General features: G+C 53.7%; 2 protein-coding genes and 1 non-coding gene across 3 annotated transcripts in view; 1 reads left to right on the plus strand and 2 right to left on the minus strand.

Annotated features, from left to right (window-relative positions):
* Positions 1-446, minus strand: part of Ier2 (immediate early response 2) — a 1,059-nt gene extending 613 nt beyond the window's left edge. The window contains 2 exon segments of the mRNA XM_033757549.1: position 1; positions 3-446. The exon segment at position 1 is cut by the window's left edge and continues 613 nt beyond it. Of these exon segments, the coding sequence (XP_033613440.1) occupies position 1; positions 3-235 (234 nt within the window). The 5' untranslated portion in view covers positions 236-446.
* Positions 447-3,030: 2,584 nt separating this feature from the next.
* Positions 3,031-3,136, plus strand: LOC117283783. The gene has a single exon (XR_004514823.1). It is a non-coding gene; the product is annotated as a U6 spliceosomal RNA (small nuclear RNA).
* Positions 3,137-9,956: 6,820 nt separating this feature from the next.
* The window catches only part of Nacc1 (nucleus accumbens associated 1), a 16,524-nt gene continuing 1,961 nt past the window's right edge, over positions 9,957-24,519 (minus strand). Inside the window, exons 3-7 of the mRNA XM_010613397.2 lie at positions 13,542-14,441; positions 13,285-13,458; positions 12,830-12,935; positions 12,639-12,736; positions 9,957-12,268 (exon numbers count right to left, since the gene is read on the minus strand). Coding sequence (XP_010611699.2) covers positions 12,009-12,268; positions 12,639-12,736; positions 12,830-12,935; positions 13,285-13,458; positions 13,542-14,441 — 1,538 coding nt within the window. The 3' untranslated portion in view covers positions 9,957-12,008. The remainder of the gene's footprint in view (positions 12,269-12,638; positions 12,737-12,829; positions 12,936-13,284; positions 13,459-13,541; positions 14,442-24,519) is intronic.

Consider the following 24,519-nt stretch of genomic DNA (forward strand, 5'->3'; position numbering starts at 1 on the left):
CTTCCGCTTCTCGAGGCGGCTGCAGGCGCGGGTCTGGGCAGCGGGTGGGCGGCGAGGGTGCCTCGAGATCGAGGGCTTCCACCTTGGCCGAGAGGTAGAGCTCGCGGGCGCTGCGCATGACCAGCGACAACTGCAGACTGCGATGCAGGCGCAGGCCTCCGCGCTGCATGCGCGAGTGGTACATCTTCCACACCGACAGCGTCATGATGCGCTGCGCCTCCTTTTGCACCTCCATGTCAGCTCGACGGTGAGAGTGGTGGGGACTCTGGGCAGCAAGGACCAGGTAGCAGCAGATGCTCTGCGAAAGAAACGCCTATTCTTACAGTGCTGACTGCTGAAACGCTCTGCCTGGGCGCCGGCCACTCGAGCGTTTTTATACCGAGGTGACGTCAGCAGCGCCCCGCCCAATCAGAGGGCTGCATCCCGGCTTTCCAGTGCACAGTGGCCAGAGACTTCTTAAAGATACAAGGCGTAATTTACCCAGCCCGTCTACAAGACGGAAACGCCGACTGGGCGGAGCGTCGTCCTACAGCTCGAGCTCGTTGAGCTCTCGGTGTGGTCTCCAAGCTTAGCACGCTGCTTTTACTCTCGCGCGCGGGCCTGGAGGCGAGAGGCCGCGGGTAAGGCTCAGAGCCCACCCACGTGCTAGCAGCGGGAGGCGCCGGCCGGTTGTGGGCGGCAAATTTACTTTTGCACTGGGGAAAACTCAGATTCAAGCCCCACAGCCCCAGTGGCACTGCTCCTACTATCCTCCAGTCGTCTGTTTTCAGAATCGGGAACGATGATGCCATTTACTTAAGCACTTTCTTTTTTTGGGTTTGTTTTTTTGTTTTTTGTTTTTTTAGTCAGTGTCTCACTATGTAGTTGAGACTGACCTGGAACTCACTATGTAGTTCAGGCTGGTGTCGAACTCACAGCGATCCTCCTGCCTCAGCCTCCCGAGTGCTGGGATTACAGGAGTGCGCCACCATGCCCGGCTGCTTAAGCACTTCCTACGTGTCAGGTTTGTTAAACTTCGGTGTGAGGTGGGTTTGAGACAGGCCTGACCTGAAACTCCTAGCGATCCTCCTGCTTCACCTTCCTAAGTGCTGGGATCACAGGCGCGCGTCGCCCCGTCGGCCAGGCATGTTAAACTTTTTCCCTCCGTTGCTATCTCAGATCTCTCACCTTCAACTCGGAGGAAGGTAGGATTATATCTGTTCGCAGGTGGGAAAACGAAGAAAGCCATTTGTCCAGGGTCTGCCCAGCGAACGAATGGGCAGCCGTGGTACAGAGGATTGGACCTACCCACCGGTAGCCGGGCAGGCTCCAGCGCTTGCTAGCCGCTCCAACTCTTGGGCGGTGGGAGGGCTGAGCCCAGACAGAGCGGCTGACCCAGTGGGAGACCCGGCCAGGAAACACGTGGCTCCCACTGCAGCGGTGGGTGACGCCCGGCCAAACGCCCCATGGGGCGGGGCTGGGGTGAGATCTGCACCAGGCAGTGCTGGGAAAGAGCAAAGAAAACATCCGCCCCACTCTCCGCCACGCGCTCCCAAAAAACTAAGCTCCAGTAACACACAAAGCAAAAACTGTTCAGTAGCACCATTCATCCGTAGTGGTGCGGGCCCTTTAAGGGGCGCGCCCTCCCCACGCTGTGCCCGGAACCTTCCCGCCACTGGAGCCCTCTGATTTCCAGAGCTAAATTTGGAAGCGGTGACGTAGGGTGCCAGAGCCGCTTCCGGCTGCCCATATAAGGGTGGGGGCCTGTAGCGCCGCAGCCGGCCGGGGTAGGCTTCCGGGGACAGAGCCCAAGTCTCTGCCCGCGCCCCTTCCCGCCTCCTAGGCCTGACTTCCGGGCGCGCGGACGGCTGGGGTGGGGTAAAATCTTGGCTCGCCCCTGGGTGACCCAGGGCTTCACGGACGCCGTCCCCAGAGATCTCACATAACAATTCTGCCATTCCCTTCCCCGTGGAGATCCCGATTGGTTTTCTCACCATAGCCCCTCCCAAGCTGTTCCTGCCACCCCCACACACACACTTATTTATTTATTGCAGTACTGGGATTGAACTCAGGGCCTTAGTCAGGATCTCAGTAAATTGCCCAGGCTGAGCTCTTAATTTGTGATTCTTCTGCCTCAGCCTCCCACAGGTCGAGTATTGCAGGCATAACCACGCCAGGCTTCTTTCTAATCAATCTTATCTTGCTTTTGAGCGCCTTCAGGTTCCACCTGCCACACGTGGGAACTCAACCCTTCCTCCTCAAGGGACCTCCCCAAAAGCAGTCCCCACCCATTGATCCTTCTACATCCCTCGGCGACTTATAGCGGGCGCCCTCCCCTCGGTCTGGACACCCGTCGCAGGCACATCTCCAGGCCTGGCGCGGGCCTAGATGGCACGGCACGGCTGACAGTGGACAGCGCCCTGGGAACTCAGTGCAACGCCCGCCCCTTTCCCTCCACAGGGGACCAGTCGTCCAAAAAATGCCTGTGTGGGTAGTTCTGCCGCACAGGGGCACTCAGAAGTCTCCCCGGACCGCGGCTGAACCCACAGAGGGCCCTGGAGACTCTAAAAAGCCGCCACCAAGCGACCCCCGGGTTCTCACCCAGCAAGGCTGCACCCCGGACACGCGTGTTCGCGACAACCACCTGCACACGTGCCCTGGAAGGGGACCCTCCGGACGTCTCAGTGCCCCCACGTTTGCCACCCCGCCCAGGCGAACCTCCTGGCCCTCATGTAAGAAAGGAGGAAGGTGGAGTCCCTCAGAACCACGCTGGAGGTGGGCTCCGCGGGCGGGAAGGAGGGACCCTGGGCTGGGACTGCCTCCTTAGACACCAACCAGGGCCAACTCGGGGCGTCTTTGCAAAGGTTCAGCGGGAGGCTGAGACAGGATGATCCCAAGTACGAACAGTCTAGGCAATTTAAAGGACTTAGCGATACCTTGTCTCAAAATACAAAGTAAAAAATGGGCTGGGAATGTACTTAAGTGGGAAAGCCCTGGGTTCAATCCCCAACACCACAGTTAATTAACTAATTAAATAAAAGGTTCTCTATGGTGCTCACTTTGGCAGCACATATACTAAAAATTGGAATGATACAGAAGTTAGCATGGCCCCTGTGCAAAGATGACACGCAAAATTCCTGAAGCCTTAGCCAGGCGTGGTGGCGCATACCTGTAGTCCCCGCACTCAGGAGGCTGAGGCAGGAGGATTGCTGTGAGTTCAAGTCCAGCCTGGGCTACATAGTGAGTTCCAGGTCAGTTTCAACTACATGGTGATACCCTGTCTCAAAAAAAAAAAAAAAAAATTGTGAAGCCTTCCATGTTTTTTGTATTTTGGTTGTAAAGGTATCAGCCTCGCAGCCCCACTGCACCAAGTTTATAAACTTAAGAATCCTTTCAGCTCTTCCTAACTTTCCAAGCACTTTGTTTCTGCAGTGTCTGTCTCACTTACTGTTGGGGCCAGCCTCCTGTCTAGGTGGACATGCTCCAAAATTTAAATGCATTTTTTTTTCACTCTAGGCCAAAATTTGGAACACGCTGTATCACTTTGAACTTGTGTAATTATATTATTACTTTTTTCTTTTTTTGAGACAGGGTCTCACTATTAGTTAAGACTGATCTGGAACTATGTAGTTCAGGCTGGTCTCGAACTCACAGCGATCCTCCTGCCTCAGCCTCCCTGAGTGCTGAGATTACAGGCATGTACCTCCACACCGGGGCTTTATTTATTAGTATTTTTTTGGACCAGGGATCGAACTCAGGACCTTATGCTTCGAGTCAGGCAGCAGAACCAATGAGCTAAATCCCTGGCCCAATATGCGAATTTTTAAAAAAGGTTCTCTACAGCCATAACCTGCACGCAGCGGAAGAAAGGCTGTTTAGAGGCATGTATACTGCATACTGCCTCAGAAAGGAGAGTTTTTGTGCGAAGACACAGCCTGAGGGGCTGGGTTCGGCCTCCAGCCCAAAACCTAGACTGCTCTCAGAGAAAGGGTATGTGATAGGGTGTGGCGTGGTAGACCAGAAGCTGCCTCTGCCCTCAACTAAGGTGGCTACAGCAAGGGTGGAATTTCTCACACTTTCCGCCTCTTTCTCTTGGAGGCCTCGCTCTTAGTGGTGGCGTGACGGGGGGTGTTGGGGGCGGCGCTTTCCCAACTCCAGACAGCAGTGATCCCACGGACGCCAAGCGGAAAGGGACACAGCCTGGGTGGAGGGGGTGACTTTTCTGGAAGAGGCATTCTTTTGTGGTCGGAGGGTGAGTGGCAGTGCCGTGGGAGGGTGAAAGGTGGTCGCGATGCACGGGGCTCGCGGCAACCCGCGGGGTGGCACAAGGAGCGGAGCACAAGGGTGCTGTGCGAGCCTGGCGTTGACCCTTGGCCTCCTCCCACACATACTGAAAGCCAACCCGAGCAGGTTCAAGCGGGGGCCCTGCAAGAGGGATGGATATTTGCGGGTCCATGCAGGAGGCTTCCAGGTGCGGGCAGCCCTGGCAGGCTGAGTGAGCAGACTTGGACTTCAGAGTCTTGCTAAACCGGGCTTGGTGGCGCACGCCTGTAATCCCAGCACTCAGGAGGCTGAGGCAGGAGGATCGATGAGACCAGCCTGGGCTACATAGTGAGTTCCAGGTCAGTCTCAACTACATAGTGAGACCCTGTCTCAAAAACGAAAAAACCAAAAGTCTTGCTATTGTAGTTTGCACTGGCTTTCATTTCACTATGTAGCCGAGGTTGGCTTTGAGGGATCATCTTGCCTCAGCCTCTTGAGTGCTGGGATGACAAGTATATGCCACCACACTCCCATGAGTTAGAATATTTGTACAGTAATGCCTTCCTCACCTGCAAGAAATGAAGGACCACAGTGTCAGCCCAGCAGCTACCTTCTTCATGGAGAGGAGGAACAGAGGTAATGCTTCCAGACCCAGTGCACACCCATACATCACTCTGGGTGACCCACTCGATGGAGAGCCAGTTTGCCCCCGTGTTCACCTGTCTTCTGTGCCTGTGCACACCTGTCCCTTCTACATCGGTTCTCATTATCTAGACGAACTTGGTATCCGGCTGTCTTCCTGTCTGGTCTTTCCTCCAGTATACACTAAGCCCTCTGGATTTCCAGGGTCCACAGTCTTAGATTCCACAAAGAATCAAAAACATTTGAAAGATGTTGCTGTGGTGGTGCACACCTGTGATTCCAGGATTTGGGAGGCTGAGGCAGGAGGATCTTGTGTCAAAGCCAGCCTGGGTATAACAACTACTTCTATGGTATGTGGCTTGTATCAGGTAATACAGTGGACCCTCAAGTTTCAAACATCCTGACATACAAAAAACTTGGGCTACAACTGGAATTTCAGTTTTAACTTCAGAACAAAGTCTTGAGTTATGACCTAAATGCTGGCCACTTGTGCTTCCAGATGGTCTCAGATACAGATTTAACCCTTAAAGCATTCTGAAAGGAACATTACATCCTTTCCTGTGGGGAGTTGAAAAATCCTGGACCTATGTCTCTCTAAAGGACACTGAGAGGGCCAGGGCTATAGCTCAGTGATGCAGTGCCCACCTGGCAAGCGCAAGGGCCTGGGTTCAATTCCTGGTACCAAAAAAAAGCGAAAAAATAAGTCCCTTTAAACAATAAATAAGGGACACTGAAATCTACCTGCATGAGAGACTCTGAAAGCTGTGTAGAGCCTGAGCCTTCAATTGACCAACTTGAGTTGTAACAAGCCCTTCTAAATGAATTGAGTTTATAAGTCAAAGGTCTACTATGTAGTGATCTAGAGATGATTTAAAATCTATGGGAAGGGCCAGGGATTTAGCTGAGTGGTTCCGGCGCCTGTCTTGCAAGTGCAAGGGCCCGAGTTCAACCCCCAGTACCAAAATAAATAAATAAATCTGTGGGAATGTGTATAAATTCTCTGCAAATACTACTCCATTTAATGTAAGGGGTTTAAGCAGCATGCATGGATTTTGTTAACTGTGGGAGTCTTAAATCCAATCTATTGAGGGTATCAAGGGATGTGTATTTTTTCCCTTTTTAAAAATTCATTTATTTTTTATTTTATTTTTGTACCAGGGATCGAACTTGGGTCCTTGTGCTTGCAAGGCAGGTGGCGAAACCACTAAGCTAAATACCCAGCCCTATTTATTTTTGAGACAGTTGTTATGTAGCCCAAGCTGGGCCTCAAAATCACTGCCCTGAAACAGTGCCCTCCTGCCTTCTACATGCGCAGTTCCGGGGACTAAAATAAAAACTCTGCATTACAGCTGTTGACAGACTAACACTTAGGCTGGGCTGGACCCAGGCAGACAAAATAAATAAATAATAATAATAATAATAATAATAATAATAATAATAATAGAAGAGAGAAACTGGCTTTGGTGACACGTTTGTAATCCCAGAACTCTGGGAAGCTGAGGCGGGAGGATCTAAAGTTGAGTCCAGCCTGGGCAATTTAATTTAAGACATCTCCAAATGAAAATATTAAAAAGGACTAAAAAATCAGAAAAGCCAGACGTGGTGGTATACATCTGTAATCCCAGCATTTGGGAGCCTGAGGCAAGAGGATTATGAGTTTGAGGCCAGCTTGGGCAATTCCTTGTCTCAAAAAGCTGGAAGAGGGCCAGGGATTTAGCTCAGTGGTTCCGCCACCTGCCTCACAAGCACGAGGTCTCGAGTTTGATGTTACCAAGAAACAAACAAACAAACAAATGACCAAAAACAAAAAAGGGTTCAGGATGGAGCTCAATATGTAGGTCCTGGGTTCAATCCCAAAAGAGAACAGAAAAAAGAAGAAAAACAAGATAAATGAGTGCACTCATTTTCCTGCATCCAGTCCTAAGAAGTAAGGACAGAGTAAGGATAGAGAGGAGCAACTCGGGGTTAACTCAGCAAGTGATGGAAACCAAATGGAAGTCTAGGCTGTCTGGCCAGTGACTCTGTGCCTCCCCACCACTGTGAAATAACTTCAAAAACAGTAGGAAAAGGCAAGAGTCACCACTGTGTATAAAGCATGTATTACCCACGAAGTAACTCACTAGATCCTCATTCCAACCCTAGGAAACAAGGATTAGAGCTTTCCTTGTTCTACAGTTGGGGAAACAGAGGCCCTTGATGGTCACATACCACTTGGGGTCACTTTGCTAGCAAGTGGCGGACTGAGAAAGTAGTCTCGGGCAGAATAACTACTGTATTTTGTTGTTGTTGATCTGAGTCACTACATAGCCCAGGCTGGCCTTGAGCCCTCAGTACTCCTTCCTCAACCTCCCCAGTATTGCACTGGGATTAGAGGTATGTACCACGCTTGCCAGTGGGCAAACCAATTGCCCATGGGCCATTTAGGTCCATACACTTGCCCCCTGCATGCCCACCCCACACTGCAGCTGAGAATGGTGTCTGAAACACAAGCTGGGGAGCCCAGTGTGGGCTGGGTGTCTCCGGGACACTGGTGCACAGGTGCCCAGGGGATGAATGCCATCTCGGTCCTGGCAGCATGCTGGACACCTATGCACACAACATGGAACACACCTAGTCCCCAGTAGACAGGGTCCTCAAGATGGCCCATGTGTCCCACATTATGAACATTGAGTACACTTTGTGATCTTGCACGAGGTCAGCTGGGCATGGTAGCACACACCTGTAATCCCAGCACTCAAGACTGAGGCAGGATGACTGCTGCAAGTACAAGGCCAGCCTGAAGTAGATAGTGAAACCGTCCCCGCCCCCCAAAAAAAACAAAAAACAGGAATAAGGGAGTTGTTCCTCCTGTGAACTCTGACCCTTCTGTTCCCACACCGCAACAGTGGTGTGCAGTTGTGGTACGGCTGGGCATGGCTCTCCTCTTCTTCATCCTCCCCTTCCCTCTGACCCAGGCCCTCCCTGGTGCCCAGAAGTGAATGCACTTTGGAACTGGTCCTGTCCCCAAAAGTCTCATCCCGACCTGGTAAGACCCTGGGCCACAGCCTGCACCCCTGATCCTGTCCCGTGTATTTGGGAGGTAGTAGATGCAGGTAGACCTTTGACACACACCACCCTATGTCCTGCTCTGCGGCTCCAGAGCTATCTGCCCTTGTGCCTTCTGTGTGTGCCAAGTTGGAAAAAAAATCCCAGCCTTATTTACACCTGTTGGCATCTTGGTGTATTGACTGCAAACTTGAGGCACCCTGCTAGGACGCCTGTGGTAGTCACCAGCTGCTCCCATAAGGTATGTTAGGGGATCCAATGGCCAGTACTGCATGCAGAAGACTTTTATTTTCTGGTTTTAATACTAGATAACTTGTTACCACTGAAAACTCGCATTTCTTCCTTGAGCTTCTGGAGTTTAGCTTCTATATCATCCGCTTTTTTCTATGCCTAAGGGAGGTAATCCTAGACATGGACCTGAACATCTGCTTTTAAGGCACTGTTTTTGTTTGAGACAGGGTGTCACTATGTAGTGCAGGCTGGCCCTAAACTCTTCTATCCTCCTGCCTCAGCCTGTAGAGTGCTGGGATCAAAGGTACCACTGTACATCATCTAATGTGTTTACCATGTTCACAATACAGCTGTAATTCTTGCTTCCCGGCAGCACTGAACCACTGGTGGTGCATACATAGCTGTCCCACAGGGTGGCATGGGACAGTGCTACATGTACCACACCAGTGGTTTAAACTGACAGGCACATTAAAGGGGTGCTGCATTCCTGTAATCCCAGCACTCTGGGGCAAAGGCAGGAGAACTGCCTTGAGTTTGAGGACAGCCTGAACTACAATAGCAAGACCCCATCTCAATTAAAAAAGTCAGGTGACTCTGGTTTTTCCACTGCCTGCCTCACAAGCCCAAGGACCCAAGTTCCAACACTGGGAAAAAAAAAAAAAAAAAAGTCAGGTGAGGTTAGAGTTGCTGGGAATATAGCTCAGTACAAAGGCTCTGGGCTATTAAGCAAAAACTATTTAATTTTTATTTTGCCTTTTTTTTTTTTGTACTGGGGATCGAACTCGCATCCTTGCATTTGCGAGGCAGGCGCCGGAACCACTGAGCTAAATCCCCAGCCCACCTATTTAATTTTTAAATGGAAGTATCTGTGCATTCCCAGTTTGGAATCCGAAGGGGGTCTTGGAACCAAGCTGAGTCTCCAGGAGTTAAAAAGCTGGGGCCATTTGCATCTCTCTGGGCTGTCCACATGTTACCAAAGCACAACAGTTAAAGAGGAAAATCTGTCATTAGGGCCACTGGGTCTCTGTTGATGACCGAGTGGCTCTTGAAAATCCTCTCCTAGCTGAGGCTGTCCTTAGCCTCCCTGAAATGCACCTGAGTGGCTGGGTGACTGAACCATCCATCGCCATAGACACCTCACTCCCCACATCACTGAGATGAACTCAGCTCCGGCCTTGTGCATTCCCACAGTGGCCTGCGAGCAGGAGCCCCTGATGGCCCAGCACCCCCGCGATAACCATCCTTCCAAAGTGTGGGGCATGCACCTGAGCAGAGTCGCTCATGAGTTTAAAGAGCAACAGAATGAAAGCTTGTGGTGCTGGGCTGGGGGGTGAATCAGTGGTGGAGCTCGCATGGCAGGCAGGACCCCAATCCTCCACTCACAGAAGGTTTGTGGCTGAGCTGAGTGCAGGGCAGGAGAGAGAGGAACTGGCCAGTCAGGCAGGCAGCACCAACAGAGCCACTGCTGCCCAAGCTTCCTGGGCAGTGGGTGCTAACATCCCTGGAGACCCTCCCAATCCAGTGAGCAGCAGGCACAGCAGGGCTGTTACAAAGGCGTCTGTTTATTCTCCGCATCAGTATCAACGAGAGCTCAGGTTCACATTTCCAAACGCCACTCCTCTCCTTACAGTAGTTAATGTGCAATCTCACTTCGGGCCAGGGAGGGGTGGGGGTGCGGCCCGGGGTGGGGAGGGCGTTGGCACTTCACAGGGATGGGGGGGTGACCTGTCCCCTGAGAGGGATGTGGGCGGCCAGTGGAGTCGGGGAGAGGGCCCTAGAGTTCTTTGCTTTTCTAGGAGATGGACAGTTTTCCGTTCCTGTTCCTCTGGGCTGCCCAGGGTGGGGGGGGACCATGCAGCTCAGAGCAGAGCAGGGTGGGTGGGCAGGGGACAGAGGACAGGACAGAGGCAGCTGGCTGCATGGTAGGGTGGGAGGGGTGCAGGGGTGGCTCCCGGGTAAGGCACAACCCTGTCTTTGGCTCTCCTAGTGAGGAGTCTCCTCCCCTGCACCCCTCGCCCTCCCCCACTTCACCCAGGGAGTCAGAAACACCTCCTGGGGTCCCTGAAACCCACAGGCTCTGCCACTCACCTAGCTCTGCAGGACATCCTGCTAGAAAAAGGGCAGGGAGGGGCTCTTGGGGCTGCCTACTTCCTCCTGGGGTCTGGCTAGGGCCCCTTAGGGCCAGCTACTCACCAAGTGACCAGGACTTTGTGCTTTGGGATCAGCGCTGTGGCGGGCGGGGGAGGGAAGGGGAGTGCGACTAAGGTGCTTGTGCTTTAGCTGGGGGTGTCGACTCCCCCTCCCACACTGGACCACCAGGGCTAAGGTGCTGGGGTGAGCCCAGGAAGCAGGCCCGACACCCCCACCCTGCAACAAGCAGATGTACGGAGGGAGCCCAGCAGGCTGGGCTGGGGACGGGTCTCCAACTGTGATTCCCAAGGTCCAGTCCAGCTGCCTCACTCCATCCCTGGCCCCTGCTGACGCCCTGCCTTATCCCTGCCAGGGAAGAGGAAGCTGGGAGCCAGGGGCACGAGGAGTTTGGGGAGGGGAGGAGGCAGGGAGCACAGGGCTGAGCAAGATGTGCAATGGAGAAATGACGGTGGGGGGGGCACTCTCCTTTCACATCTATAACTAAAAAAACAAACAAACAAACAAACAAAAAACCCTCAAAACAAAACCACTCACTCTGGGCAAGAATAAAAAGGAATGGTGAGAGAAAATTCCACAAATAACCACTAACAATGAATGTAGGCCCTGCCCTGCCCCCTCCAGGACTGAGGCTCAGCAGTCAGCCAAGGCCTAGGACACCCCGAAAAAACTGCAGCCCTGGGGGAGAGGGAAGGGCTGGCTGGACCCACTGGAGCCCAGGCACCCACATTCCACCCATGCACGCATTCAGCCTGCCCACCTGTCCTGCCTTCCATGGCACCCTCGGACCCAGGGGACCTCAGACACAGTCCTGTTGGTTTGAAAAATAAAAGGAAATCTTATACTTCAATATTTCATTCGCTAAAAAAATTCTTAAAAAGTATGTACAGGGGGTGAGGGGCTGGGAGCCCTGCCGTGGGGCGGGGTGGTGATGGGGAAGGGCGATAACAATACCCTCAGCCTGCTCCCCCAATTCCAACCCTGGTCTTTCCACCTCTTCTACCTCCATCTGTTCTGAAAGCAAACCCACACATGCACACGCGCACACCCACATGCTCTGCTGTGAGCCTGGGACCCCGTCCTCCTGGCCTCCAAAAGCCCTGTCACTCCCCAAGAGCCCCCCTCACTTAGGACCAGCCTTACTCAGGCCCCAGGGGACCCACGGGGTGAGAGACCACAGCAGAGGGCCAGGAGCGGGGTGTGGGCCACCCTGGCCACCTTCCATCCATCAGGTGTGGAGTTGCTCTGGGCCTCACCTGAGCCTGTTCCCTAGCTGTGCAGTGGAGTCCCCAGCCTCGCCTACCCAGCCCCCAGGCACAGGGACAGACGAGGGACACAGACAGGAAGGCGCTTTGGAGATGTGGAAGCACTGGGAGGTGGTGGATGGGTCCTGAGAGCACCTGGGCACCCCAAGTCCCCAGGGCCCCCTAGGCCGGCCCCTCCCCAAGCCGGGCCTGGGAGCTGGAATGACCAGAGGGCTAGAAGGGGGTCGGGATTCCCGACTGCACCCGCATCCCAGGCAGCCCGCCCTCTCCACCTGGCTCCAGTGGGGAAGGGGTGGGACAGGGAGGCAGAGGGGCCGGGAGCATGCAGCACCCCCCGCGGGTCATGGGGAGGGGTAGACAGTAGCTCGTGACCAAGATGGTGGTGGGTGTGTGACGGAAGGGGAGTGTGACAGCCCGCGGGGAGGGTCCCGTGCGTTACTGGAGGACCTCTGCCGAGGGGCCGGCCTCGCCGTCATGGCTGGCCGTCTCGAAGCTGTGCTCCATGCCCATCATGTCCGGCTCCATCTTGCCCGTGTCGCTGATGAAGGAGGTGTAAGCGTCACCCTCCGCCAGGGGTGGCTTGGCCTTGGGCATCCAGCTCTTGCGCACCACACGGCGGGCATTGGTGCACATGTCAGCCGCGATGGCATTCATCTCACTCTCCTTGAAGTTGGGGGCAAAGTTCTGGCAGTAGTCTGTGGGCAGAGCAGCAGCTCAGGCCAAACCTACACTGGTGGGTTTGATGAGAGGCCCAGGTTCCCAAAGAACTGGCATAATCTCACAGAATCGAGGCTGGCAACGTGGTGGCTGCCCCTTTGGCAGGTGTTGTCTGACCACTTCCACCCTGCCGTGACAGCCCCAACCAAGAGATCCTCACAGAGCCCCGCCCTCCCCTCACCACTATCTCCATTTCCAATCATGGGCAACCTGATGACACCCTACTCGCAACAAACCCAGGTTGCATCTCAGAATCCTCCTGGCACTAAATCTACCCATCCTTCAGGGCCAACATGGGAGGGAAAGACACCCACAACCTCAACCCTGGAGCCCTGGAAAGCCACTTACACTTGACGGCGTGCAGGACCCGGCTGTCCAGTGGTTTGCGCCGGGGATCATTGGTAGAGGACCGGATGCCGGTGCCACAGCTGTTGGCCAGTGTGTTCCTGGGGGTGATGGAATGTGGGTGGAGTCAGCACCTCTTGTGGCTCAGGGTATGGGCCTCTTGAGCCCACCCCCTGCCCTGGTGACAGCCTTACCGGTCAAAGAAGGAGGCCAGAAGCCGCCGCAGCAGGACCTTATGCCGTGTGCCCGCACTGACGTGGCAGTTCATAAGCTGTGCCCTTGTGATGTACACATTGGTGCCTGGTGAGAAAGGTGGCAAAGGGTGGGCCAGGGTGTCTCATGTTCCCTGCTCCCTTCTCAGAACCCACCTATCCTTTCTGTTGGGCCTGGGACACTCAGTGGGGCCTGACCACTCAAGAAGCACACCAAGAGTCCAAGTCAGAGATCAACTGAGAGGGAGCAGAGGTACTCAGGCCCCACTACAGGGAAGCCCACACCCCAGGACAGCCTCGGCCCGCACCAACAAAGCCATACCCACATCAGCCTAGGTGGGGAAACAGGCTGAGGGCACCTGTGGCCCCTAGCCACAGTGTGATAGGAGGCCAAGGGTAGGCGACAAGGACCTGGGGATGGAGCGTGACCAGCACACCTGTCACCAGCTCCAGCTTCTCTGAGGGATCCCCCTCATCGTAGAGCTTGGGGTGGCAGCGGTTGCCAATCTGGTTGATGAGCTCAGCAGGGAGAGATGCCAGATCTTGTCGCACCCTGATGCGGCTGCGGGACTCGGGGGCCACCTGTTCAGGGAGGGCCTCCACCTTCTCAGCTGCAGGGAGAGAGCGGAGAATGAGCACATGTGCCACATATCCACGTGAAAGCCCGGGGAGGCTGTGCACGGTGTCACCCTACCTGTCTGACCAACATTCATCATGCTGTACATGGTGTACATGTTGCAGATCTGCCGGTACTGTTCGTCTGTGCCCTCCTCGCCTGCATCCTCCTCCTCATCCTCCTCATTGTGGTAGGAGCCAGGGCTGTCACTGGTGTAGGCACTTGAGGTGCCTGGGCTGGTCCGCTCCGACGTGCTAGGCCCACTCATCATGCCGCCCGCTGCCACTGCAGCTGCAACCACTGGGGCAGGCTGGGGCGTCCTGTTGGCGGTCAGGTCTGGTGTGGAGAACTTGGCCATCTTGCGGCTGCCGTTGGCCCCGCTGCCACCTCCAGCCTCTTTCTGGCTGCCGTCCCACAGCCTCTTGGCCACAGGTGTGCACTGTACGGAGTCCGACTCCTGCTGCTCTGTCTTGACCCGAGACACCAGGGGCAGCGGCGTGCTGCAGACCGGCCAGCCCGACGTCTGCGCCACGGGGCTCTGCGGCTCCGATGAGGGGGCCTCCTCAGCATGCAGGCCCTGGGAGTCACAGCTCGGGGAGCTCACCTTAAGGAAGAACTCAGTGCCTTTCTCCATGATTTCCTGGATCTGCAGGAAGCCAGCTGTGTAGATGAGCAGGAACTGGTCACCCATGTTCATGCTCAGGCGGCCTGTGTAGCAGAACGTGAGAATCTGCTGGAAGGACTGTGGCTGCACAGCTGCCGGCAGCTCTACCACTGCGCTCCGGCTGCTATTGAACAGGTCCCGGAAGTAGGAGCTGCTGGCGGCCAGTACGGCGCGGTGGGCCTTGAAGGCATGGCCCTTGACCACCACTGACACATCACAGTACAGGCCTTGCAGCCGCTGCTCATTGAGGCACTCAAGGATACTGTTGCCAAAGTTCGGGATCTCCATCTGCAGAGTCTGGGCCATGGCTGCAACTGCATGGGGGACAGGGAGACATAAGAGGGAGGCAGTCAGAACTAGTGCCACCCAGCCCTGCCTAAGGGCTCATGCTGGCTGGGACTTGACAGATGGAAGCTCAGACACCCACAATGCAATCTGCTGTCACTGACAGGGCTGCACAGAGCTGCCTGCCCCTCAGTATCCGAGGGAGGGCGGCACCCTGAGCCTCCTGTGGACAGCAAAATCTGCAGGTGTTCAAGCCCCTTACATCCAGTTGCACAGTACGTTCACCAAAGCTGTACACATCATCTACTTTAGACCATCTCTAAATGTCCACAGCTGAATCAGGTGGTGTAAACATTACATACATAGATTGTGCTGTTGGGAGAGTAATGATGAGAAAAGTCTCCACATGTTCAGTACAGATGCAATTTTTTTAAGTGACACTAAGGACTGAACTGAAGCCAGAGCTTTGTGCTGAGCTGTAAACCCCTCAGCCCCCCTTTTGGTCATACCAGGGATTGAACTCAGGATCTTGCACTTGCGGGGCAGGTGTGGCGCCACTGAGCTAAATCTTCCCTCCCCTTTAAGAGAGTCTCACTAAATTGAAAAGCTGCCCAGGCTGGCTCAAACTTGAACTCTTCCTGCCTCACCCTCCTAGAATGCTGGGATGACAGGTGATCCCACCATACCCAGCTCAGATGCCATTTTTTTTCCTAAATGTTTTAATCCTCAAATATTCTTCTGAGTTTTTTCAAAGTGTAGTTGACTAAATCTGAAGATGTGGAACCCATGAATACTGAAAGCCATTTACATGGCAGTGGTCAAACACTGTCCCCCTGCAGATAGGGTGGCATGTGCACACTCACCTGCATGCACCTGAGTGCTGAGGGAGCCTGCCTCAACATTGGCCAGGTGTCCCACCCCCCTTGCAACAGTGCAAACCACCCCTGCACTGCATGCACACAGGCCACGGCACCTCTTGAAGGCACAGTACACAAGCACAGGTCCAGCACTGCCGACCAAATGATACCCCCAAAGTTACACGAAACCACCAGCCATCACCAGGGAGATGGCAATCCATAACATGGCAAGCCACCATCCCAACTCACACAGCTGTTAATGTGAAGACAGCAGAGGAGCGGGGGTGTAGTTTGAGGCAAAGTGCCTGCTAAGCAGGTACCAGGCCTGGGTTACAGCCCTACCACCCTGCACAGTCATGTACAGATGTGCCTAACATGCACCCGGGCCTCAGGCAATGCCCCCCCTCATATGGAAATCTTCCCTGGGGTAGATGCTGTTGTAGCTTAGGTCAAACATGCTCCCCCAAAATAAAAATAAAATAAAATGTCCCCCAGAAGTCCCCTGTGTTCAGAGGTGGAACTTCCAGAAGGTGACCAGATCGTAAGTACACTGACCTATCAGCAGATCCACTAAGGGATGAGTTCAGGACAGAGCATGCAGCTGGGAGGTAGGGCTGGCCTGAAGGAGGTCCCCGCTCCGCCCTTCCCTCTGCTTCCTGGCTACCACAGGGTGAGCAGCTGTCCCATCATGCCAGTTCTGCCTTGGTGCCAGCAGGCACTGAATAAACCCTCTGGAACTGTGAGCCAAAATAAACTTCTCCTTTAAGTCACAGGTGTCAGGAATTTTGTCCCAGCAATAAGAAAGTGTCTAGCACAGATACCACATACCAGACTCTTAAAATGCCTCAGATAAGACAGTACTGCATTTTCAGAAAACCTATGGGCGCCCTCCCATGTTTTGTAACCTGTAAACTGCATACAAGATCCTTGAGCTACACTGTTTAGCAAGTAAGGACAAGAAAGAAATCCTGATCACACCCCCCAAAACGGGCACAGCACAGGTGCATGGCGAGGCATATGGCACACACAAAGCACTCAGCAATGCAGGCTCTGAAGTTCTGGGGGAAGCAGGAAGCAGTGGACATGTAGGCTGGTGTGCAGGAATCCAGGTCCCTTCCCTAGGGCAGCCCCAGCCTCACAGCCTAGTGCTTTGCAGCCTCTGAGAAGTGATGCAGGATACAGGAGTAACTGGAGCAAAAGACTCAGCGAAGAGCACATAGGACCCCTCCTTCCCCTGTGATGCTGAGGAGCAGGGCATTAGGTCTGCAAGCTGCAGAGACCCCTGTGCCCTCTGTCCAGCCTGGGTGACCCCACCCACAGGAGATGCTGATCTACAGCACCTGGTCCCTGGCCATGTCACTGACAGGGTAAGCAGTGGTGGCACTGAAAAGTATACTGAAAATTACTTAGGTTAGGGGTAAAGGCCTCTCAACCTGCTGGGTCTGTTCCCAACACACTGAGCAGCCACCAGCAAAGGCTGGCTACTTTGAAGCCCAGTAGATCAAAGGTGCTCAGGTCTCAGGTCAGGCACACTGGGTGGGAAGGCACCCTGCTCTGCCACCACCTCCCTGCAGGGTGCCTTCACTCACCTCCCACATTAAACTTCCACACACCACCGACTCTCAACAGGCAGAACAGCACACAGAACCATCTCTGCACACTCACCCTGGTGGGAGGGAGAGGGCAGATCTGGGCAGCCCAGCACTGAGCAGGGTGGAGAGCATCCCCCCACCCCTGCATTAACAGTCCTGGTCCAGGTGGCAGTATGGTTTCCATGATCACTCAACAGTCACCTGACAAGTATGTGCCAAGTCCCAGACTGGTGCAGGAGATGCTTGGGAGCTGGAGGCCTGGTGGAGGATGTTGCTATTAAGCAGTGCTGTACAGATCAATGCACTCCAAGCCATGGCACTGACCTGGAGGGACTGTGGCAGACTGAGAGCAAAGCCCTTCTATAGAATACTGTCACCTGTAGGCCATCGTGCCCCCCCCATCTCAGGGCTCTGCTGGGGACTATGTCCCATGTGGAAATCACACCGGCTGTCTCTAGGAGGCAATTAAGCCTTGAGGGGGTCAGAGGGTAGAAGACTCAAAGCAGCCCTCTGTGTGCAGAGAAGACAGTCCTCACATCAACCCAACCCTGCTGACACCTTGACCTCAACCAGCCCCTTGGGCTGTAAGACAATCGGTGGTGGTGCACATCTTGTCACCCACCACTCTGGGATGGAGGGCATGTGCCACAGCGCCAGTTTCGAGTCGGCTCCAGGGGGTCAGGGAGTTTACCTGCATGGCTCACCGCTGTAGCCACACAGTGGAGGCGTTTATGAAGTTCATGAGTAACTGTTCCCATTACTTCCAGTCTTACTCTCTTGTTCCTCAATAATGTGTCTAAAACAGCAGGGGGGCTGGGAAGTACTAACCTGGCCAAACACCAGGTGAGCTGCCCCAGAGGGTGGCCTGCAGCCAGGGTCCCAGCTCAGGCTCCATGCCCTGAGTGGATGGTGCCTCTCACGGCTGTCGAGTCACATGCCCAGGACTATTCCTGGGATGGAAAATGCCTGCTGTTTGGGAAAAGCATTCAGGAATTCCCCAGCCAGCACAGGCGGGGTCAACAGATCCGCAGCCTCATGGGGGACTGTCAAAGGCACAGAAAACAGCTGGGCGTGGTGGACATGCCTGTAATCCCAGCTCTTAGGAGACTGAGGCAGGAGGATTGCCACAAATCCAGGGCCAGACTGGGCGAGACCCTGTCTCAAAAAAAAAAAAAAAAAAAAAAAAAAAAAAGATGCCCTGGCTAACTGTCCAAAGAAGCTGTATGGCACTGATATGCTTGCTATGGCTTTAATGTTTGCACTCCTCCAAAGTTCAAGGAGCTGGAGGAATGTAGTTCAATGGTAGAATATATGATTAACAGGAGCAAGGCCCTTGGTTCCACTCAACATCAAAAGAAAAAAATAAGGGCAAGAGATGTAGCTCAGTGATAGAGTGCCTGCCCTGCTTATGTAAGATTCTAAATTCTATCCTTACACAGCAAAATATTAAACACACATTTTCCTTTTCTTTTCGGGGGGTGGTGGTGGTGGTGGTAGGGATCAAACTCAAGGACTAGCAGTTATCAGCAAATGCTCCTGCACTCAGCTACATGCCCCACCCAATAGAATTCTGATGTTGAAATCAACGTCCAGTGCAATAGTACTGGGGAGTGGATGAGTCCCCAACAGCTCCACCCTCAGCATTGAGCTCCATGCCCTGATAAAACAAGCCAGAAGGAGCTTGCTCACCCTTGGCCCTGGGAGGACAGAAGAACCACCACTGAGGACCAAACCCCTCACCAGACTCTCAACCCACTGGTGCCTTGACTTTAGACTTCTAAGTCTCAAGTGCTGTGAGCAACACATTTCTGTGGGAAGTGGAGGCACAGCTTGGCAGTAAAGTGCTCACCTAACATGCAGAGGCCCCTGGGTTCTACACTCAGCACACCAGAAAGAAAAAGGTTAAAATAATAATAATAATGATAATAATAATAATAATAATAATAATAATAATAATAATAACCTTTTGTCTGCATGGTGGCACATGCCTATAATCCCAGCACTCAGTGAAGCTAAGTCTTCAAGTCTGAGTCCCACCCAGGTAACATGGTGCTGTCTCAAATCTCCCCCAACAAAAACAAGGAGAGTCAGGACATAGCTCAGTGCTACAGCACTCTTGGATTTGATCCCCAGCTCTCACACACACACACACACACACACACACACACACACACTCAAAAACAAAACAACCCCACAACTTTCTGTTCAAAAGTTAGCAGGTGGTATGAGGCATTTTGTTACTGTAGCCCAAATGGACTGAGACAAAATGTAAAACAGTTAAGGAAACATCAACTCTGAGTTTAACCAGGAGGAAAGCTCAGAAGGTCCTCCATCCTTTATCCAGGTGGTGTAAGGCGCAGGTGCAGGAGGCAGCACAGGCGAGTGCTGGTGAGGAGTGTTGCCTGGATGTGGGAACTGCTACCAGAAAGGTGCCTCTTTAAGCATGTGCATATTTGATTCAACTTCTTTCCCTGAAAGGCTGTCACCAGATGCACAGCCCTGATAGGATTAGTAACAGCAGCTTCCATTGTGCGCTCGCCTACTGTGCAGCAGCAGTCACTCTGGCAAGGCCCCTCTCTTGCCCTGTCCATGGCTCCTGAGGACAACCCGAAGCTTCCTGCCACTCAGACGGGAATGGGGCCCAGACCCACAGGACAGCCCCAGTCTGCACAGCGGTTCCTGTCTGAGGAGCACTGCTGTGAGGCAGCGGGACACACCCATTTCACAGATGGCAAGGGGTGCTCAGAGAAACCAGAGGCCAGGCAAGACCCCAGGCTAGGCTAGGCCAGGCCATGCCTAGAACAGACTCCTCCATCTCCAGAAATGGGGGTCCTCTGGCTGCCTGGGGTGTACCCTCCCCTTCTCAGGTGCCCCCTGGGGAGCCAGAGTGGCATGAGATTCTGCCAGGGAAGTCCTCTCCAGTCAGCCTCCCTCCATCCCACCCTCTCCCAGGGACAAACAGCCCCCACCAGCCCCCTCACAGTGCTCCAATCTGGTCAGCTCCAGCTCCTACTCCTCCAAGAGGCCAGCAGGAGCCCTGCCTGTCCTCAGACCAGCTGGCCATGACACCAGACAACTTCTGAGTAAGTCCAGTACCAAAGACAAGTGCAAAGGCCCTGAGATGACACCTGTGTCACAGAAGTGATTGACATGAAGGTAGAGGGGCTGGGGAAGAGTGGTTTGCTGGAAATGAGGTGCTGAAATGTGCTGATGCTATACAGACCCTGGTAGGAGTAAGGACGTGAGGGTCTCACGATAGCTGTACCTGGGCACCCACAGAGGGAGTTTCACCAGGACCCTCCGAGGCACTCAGGTTCACAGATATTCAAGTACTTCATATAAACAGTAGACTTTTCTGCACAAAATCTGTGTGTCTTCCCACAAGACTTTTAAGTACTCTCCAGCTGACCTCCAACACCTAGTGTAATAACAGTGCTACAAAGATGTTATACTGTAATGTCTAGGGATTGGCAAGAACCCACATTTGTAATATTCTGCAGACTGCACAGAATAGTTTTTCAAACACCTTCTAGCTGGTTTTGGCTGAAGCCAGGGAACCTGCAGACACGCAGGGCAAACTGTATCTTACTAGGTTCAAATCCCATACAAAACTTCAAGCTCCCAATGGTCCTCCTAGAAAACATGTGTAACACTGACAGCCCCTGACACCAAGTCTCCCCAATTGGACACAGGCTGATAACAGCAGTCACCCCATGTGGCTGTTTTAAGGAGTAAATAACTGAAGAACCCAGGCAAGTTGGGACTCAGCTTGTAGGTAGCACTTAGGAACACCAGTTATGAAAGTTGTGACCACCTATGCCCTTGGCCTCTCCCTGGACTATAAACTACCTGAGAGGAAGGACATCCTAGGCCTTTCAGTATCTCAGAACTTCACAGGTTTCATGAGATTAAGGGCAGTATTCCAAAAGGGTCCCCATGTTGAGCCTTCACAGCAGTGTCTGGTCACACCGCAGATACCTCCAACTGTAATCATCACGATACCCACAGGCCAGAGATGCCCAAATCTTTTTCTGTGGCAAGGATGCTGTACACAACGTCCCAGGATGTAGTGCATTTCTGACCCCTTGGCCCACTTGTCAACAGTAGAATCTCCACCAGACCCGTGACAACCACAGAATGTTCCCAGACATTGCGAGAGTCTCTGGAGTGGGGGCAGGTTTGTCCTGGCTGAAAACACTGCAGGACAGGGATAACTGCTTGATCCCATTTGTCAGACTGGGAATCAGAGACTCAAAAGCTCTGGGCCAGGCATGGTGGCACACACCTTTAATTCTAGCCCTCAAGAGGCTGAGGCAGGAAGATAGCCAAAAGTTTGAGGTCAGCCCGGGTTACAAAGACCAACTACATCAGGCATGGTGGCACATGTCTGTAATTCTAGTGCTCAGGAAGCTGAGATGGGAGGATTGCCAGAAGGCCAGCCTGGGCCACATGGTAAGTTCAAGGCCAGCCTCAACTACATGGCAAGATGCTGTCTCAAAACAAAAACAAAAAAGACCAACTACATCATTAGACCATCTCAAAAACAGGTCAAGAGCTCTGAACAGAGTTTCACGGCTTAGCAAACTGGCTCTGGACACGAGGCTTCACAGCACTGCCCGCTCACCCTGACCAACATCCCATGCAAAGGCATCAGGAAGTTCCCCAGGTCTCCAAGGATACCGAGACTTCTGCTAAAGCAGGGTGAGCAAGGGTAATGGCAGCCACACAAAGAGTACAGTCTGACACAGCCAGAGGGTTCCCAGGAAACAAATGCAGGGAGGCAAGGGCCACTATTACAGGCTTCAGATAATGGGAATGGGCGTTTCCTGCACAGGAACGGGTGAGGACAGCCTCCAATTTGGGAGAAGTTCAAGCACAGAGCTATGCTCAAAGCCATCCAGGAGAGGGAGCAGGGTGACAAGGACAGGATGGCTCCAATGTCCTAGGCACAGCTCAGGTGTCTCCCCTGGGCCTGGCAGGTTCCCTCCTCAGTCACTGGCTCTGGCTATGAGCTCCAAACTCTAGTGTCAGACCTCCCCCTGCAATCCCCAGCCTTTCTGAACCCCCACCTCTGGGCCAACCCTCAGTCTAACCTGCTAATCTGCCCTCCCAAAACCCAGATCTCTCTGAAGCCCAGATTAAGTGCCTGCTGAGGCTCCCCACTGTCCAGCCAGGGGACAGGATTTTTAAAAGACCCTGGATGTAGGCCAAGGGGTCTGAACTTTCATCTGGGGGTGTTCGGGAGTTCCAGAAAGCCAAGGCAGGGCTTCTTTCCTGTGGGCAGGGTAGCACTAAGAATGTGTCTCCACAGGAGGGTCATCCCTCACTCCTTCCCTCAAGAAGACAAAACGTTTCAGGCGCTTAGTGGGAGCCTGGCACACACTCAACAAAAGCTTTGAATGTGCTCAGTGCCCCTCCCCCGCTCATCTCTTTATTATTCTGTCCAAGGCTCTCCCGGAAGCCTTCCCTGACCACCCAACCGAAATCTCTCCACCCCTCCTGGCTCCCTGTGTCTTCCTCTTGTTATGCTACCTTATTTTCACAGAGGGCCACCTGGAACTCTCTAGACTGGTTCCTTGTCTGAGACTGGTCACCTGCAACAGAGCCCAACTCACTAGAGAGCTAGCTGGCTGCTCCCTCAGCTCCCGGCAGGAATCAGTACACAATGGTGAAACTGTCCTCTTGGAGTAGTACATGGAACACACTTGCCCCGCTGTTTCTATACCCCAAGTTGTTAATACCAGTACCTTCTCCTCTAGTTTCAGGCAAAGGCCCTGCCTGACACCCTCCTCAGCAATCAGGCCCAAGACCTACCCATCTCTGACTCTGTTTCAAACTGGGACTAGAGATCCCAACCCTAACCAGGCAGGAAGTAAGGTGTTAACACCTAGAAGGCACAGACAGTGGGGTAAAAGGTGGATGGAACAGGTGCAAAGGCCCTGAGGTGACACCAGAGGAGGCTGGTCCTAAAAGGACAGGACTCAGTGAGAAGTGCACTCAGATCATCCGGAAGTGCTGGCTGCCCCAACACAGAACAGAAAGCTGTTTCCCATGAGGCAGGCAGCCCAGCTCTTGCACCCCTCCCAGAATGTGTGGCCAGCCAGGGCAGGGAGAAGGACTCAAGCTGAGTGGTAGGGATGCTTGGAACTACAGGGGCCTGGTGACACAAAGGAATCAGGATAAGTCATCATTAGACTCAGAAGAACCAGTTGATAACACTCAACTCTGCAGTTTGAGGCTCCTCCTGGGACCAAGGGTCCCAAAGCCAAGTCCCTGACACCCTGGTAACAGGCAGCAGTTAGTCCACCAAGGAGGAACAACACCTGGGGCAGTTTGGCAAGGAACCCAAGTGGGGAAAACACAGCCTAGGCACGAAAAGCAAAACCCCACTTCAGAGCCAGCAATATCCTGTGTCCCCATTACCGGGATCCCTGACCTCGGGGCTAACAAAAAAGAACGGGGGCGGGGGTGTGTGGCCAATCTGAAAATAAACTTCCAGGGCCAGGGATTCAGTTCAGTGGTTCTGCCTGCCTTGGAAGCGCAAGGTCCCGATTTCGATCCCCGGTCCCCCCATCCAAAAAAAAAAAGTTCTGTGCTCCTAAGACCGGAGTTCAGTATGAAAATAAGCTTCCCCTGTTCCAGCACCTTGGGACTGAGCCACTACTCACTAGGGACAGGAGAAAGGCCAGGGTGGAAAGCAGAGAGTTCCTCCACTTCACGCCCTGACAGGGCAATTTGGGCACCTACGGGACTGAACTGACCAATCCCAGATGGGACAATCTTTAGCATGACTTAAGGCGGGTCACACACCCCGTTTCTCCCTCTGGACCACAGAGAGAACTTAAGACCCGGTGGCAATAAGCAAACTGCGGGCTGAACCCTGGGCCAAGTCCAGGAGGAGTCCAAGGGGACCAGGAGTCTCCAAGGCCTCTGCCAGAGTTTAAGTACCCGATTTCATCACCTTACCCTTCACTTTGTGACCTGCCTTCACCCCATCAACAGTCTCCAAGATACAACCAACAAACTTTAGTCGTTCACCTCCCCAATTTTTCACCTTTGAGGAGGTGAGGCACAAATCTCAGGCTCAGGGGTTGAGTACAAGAGAAGGCCTAGCATAGGACAGGGGTTGTAAGTTTCTATTCCCTAGGCTCCGGTCCCAAAGAATTAAAGATCCCCCCAAGGCACCTAAGTGTGCAGCATCAGAGGCCACCTCCCTGCAGGCCATCCGGGTGGGGGCGGGGCAGGCGAGGACCACCTACGTGGTAAACACGATGCCCGCGCAGGCGTTCCATTCCAGACCCTGTCTGCTGCAGCCCCACACCAACACCCACCCGGTGGCCTGCGCTTCAGAGCAGCTGGCAAGCCTTCAGGGTCGAGGTGTAGGAAAAAGAGAGGTAACCCCTCGGTCCGACTCTGAGCACACACTGGCAGGGTTCATGGGGGTACAGTTTGCCATATCCCTCCTGGTCATACTCATTTTTCCTGACCTGCTCCGACATCCCGACCAGCCTAGACCAAAGCTCTGCTTCCCTGTAGTTCCTAAATTCCTACTGCCGTCCCTCCCCTTACCTGACAACCCCCAGGACCTGGGCGCCTCTTAGATCCCTGACCTCGTGTGACCCACCACCCCACTCCCTCGCAAACACTCCTTGGAATCT

Source organism: Fukomys damarensis, unplaced genomic scaffold (assembly GCF_012274545.1).
Source record: "Fukomys damarensis isolate Sample0158 unplaced genomic scaffold, DMR_v1.0_HiC HiC_scaffold_30, whole genome shotgun sequence".
Classification (NCBI taxonomy): Eukaryota; Metazoa; Chordata; class Mammalia; order Rodentia; family Bathyergidae; genus Fukomys; species Fukomys damarensis.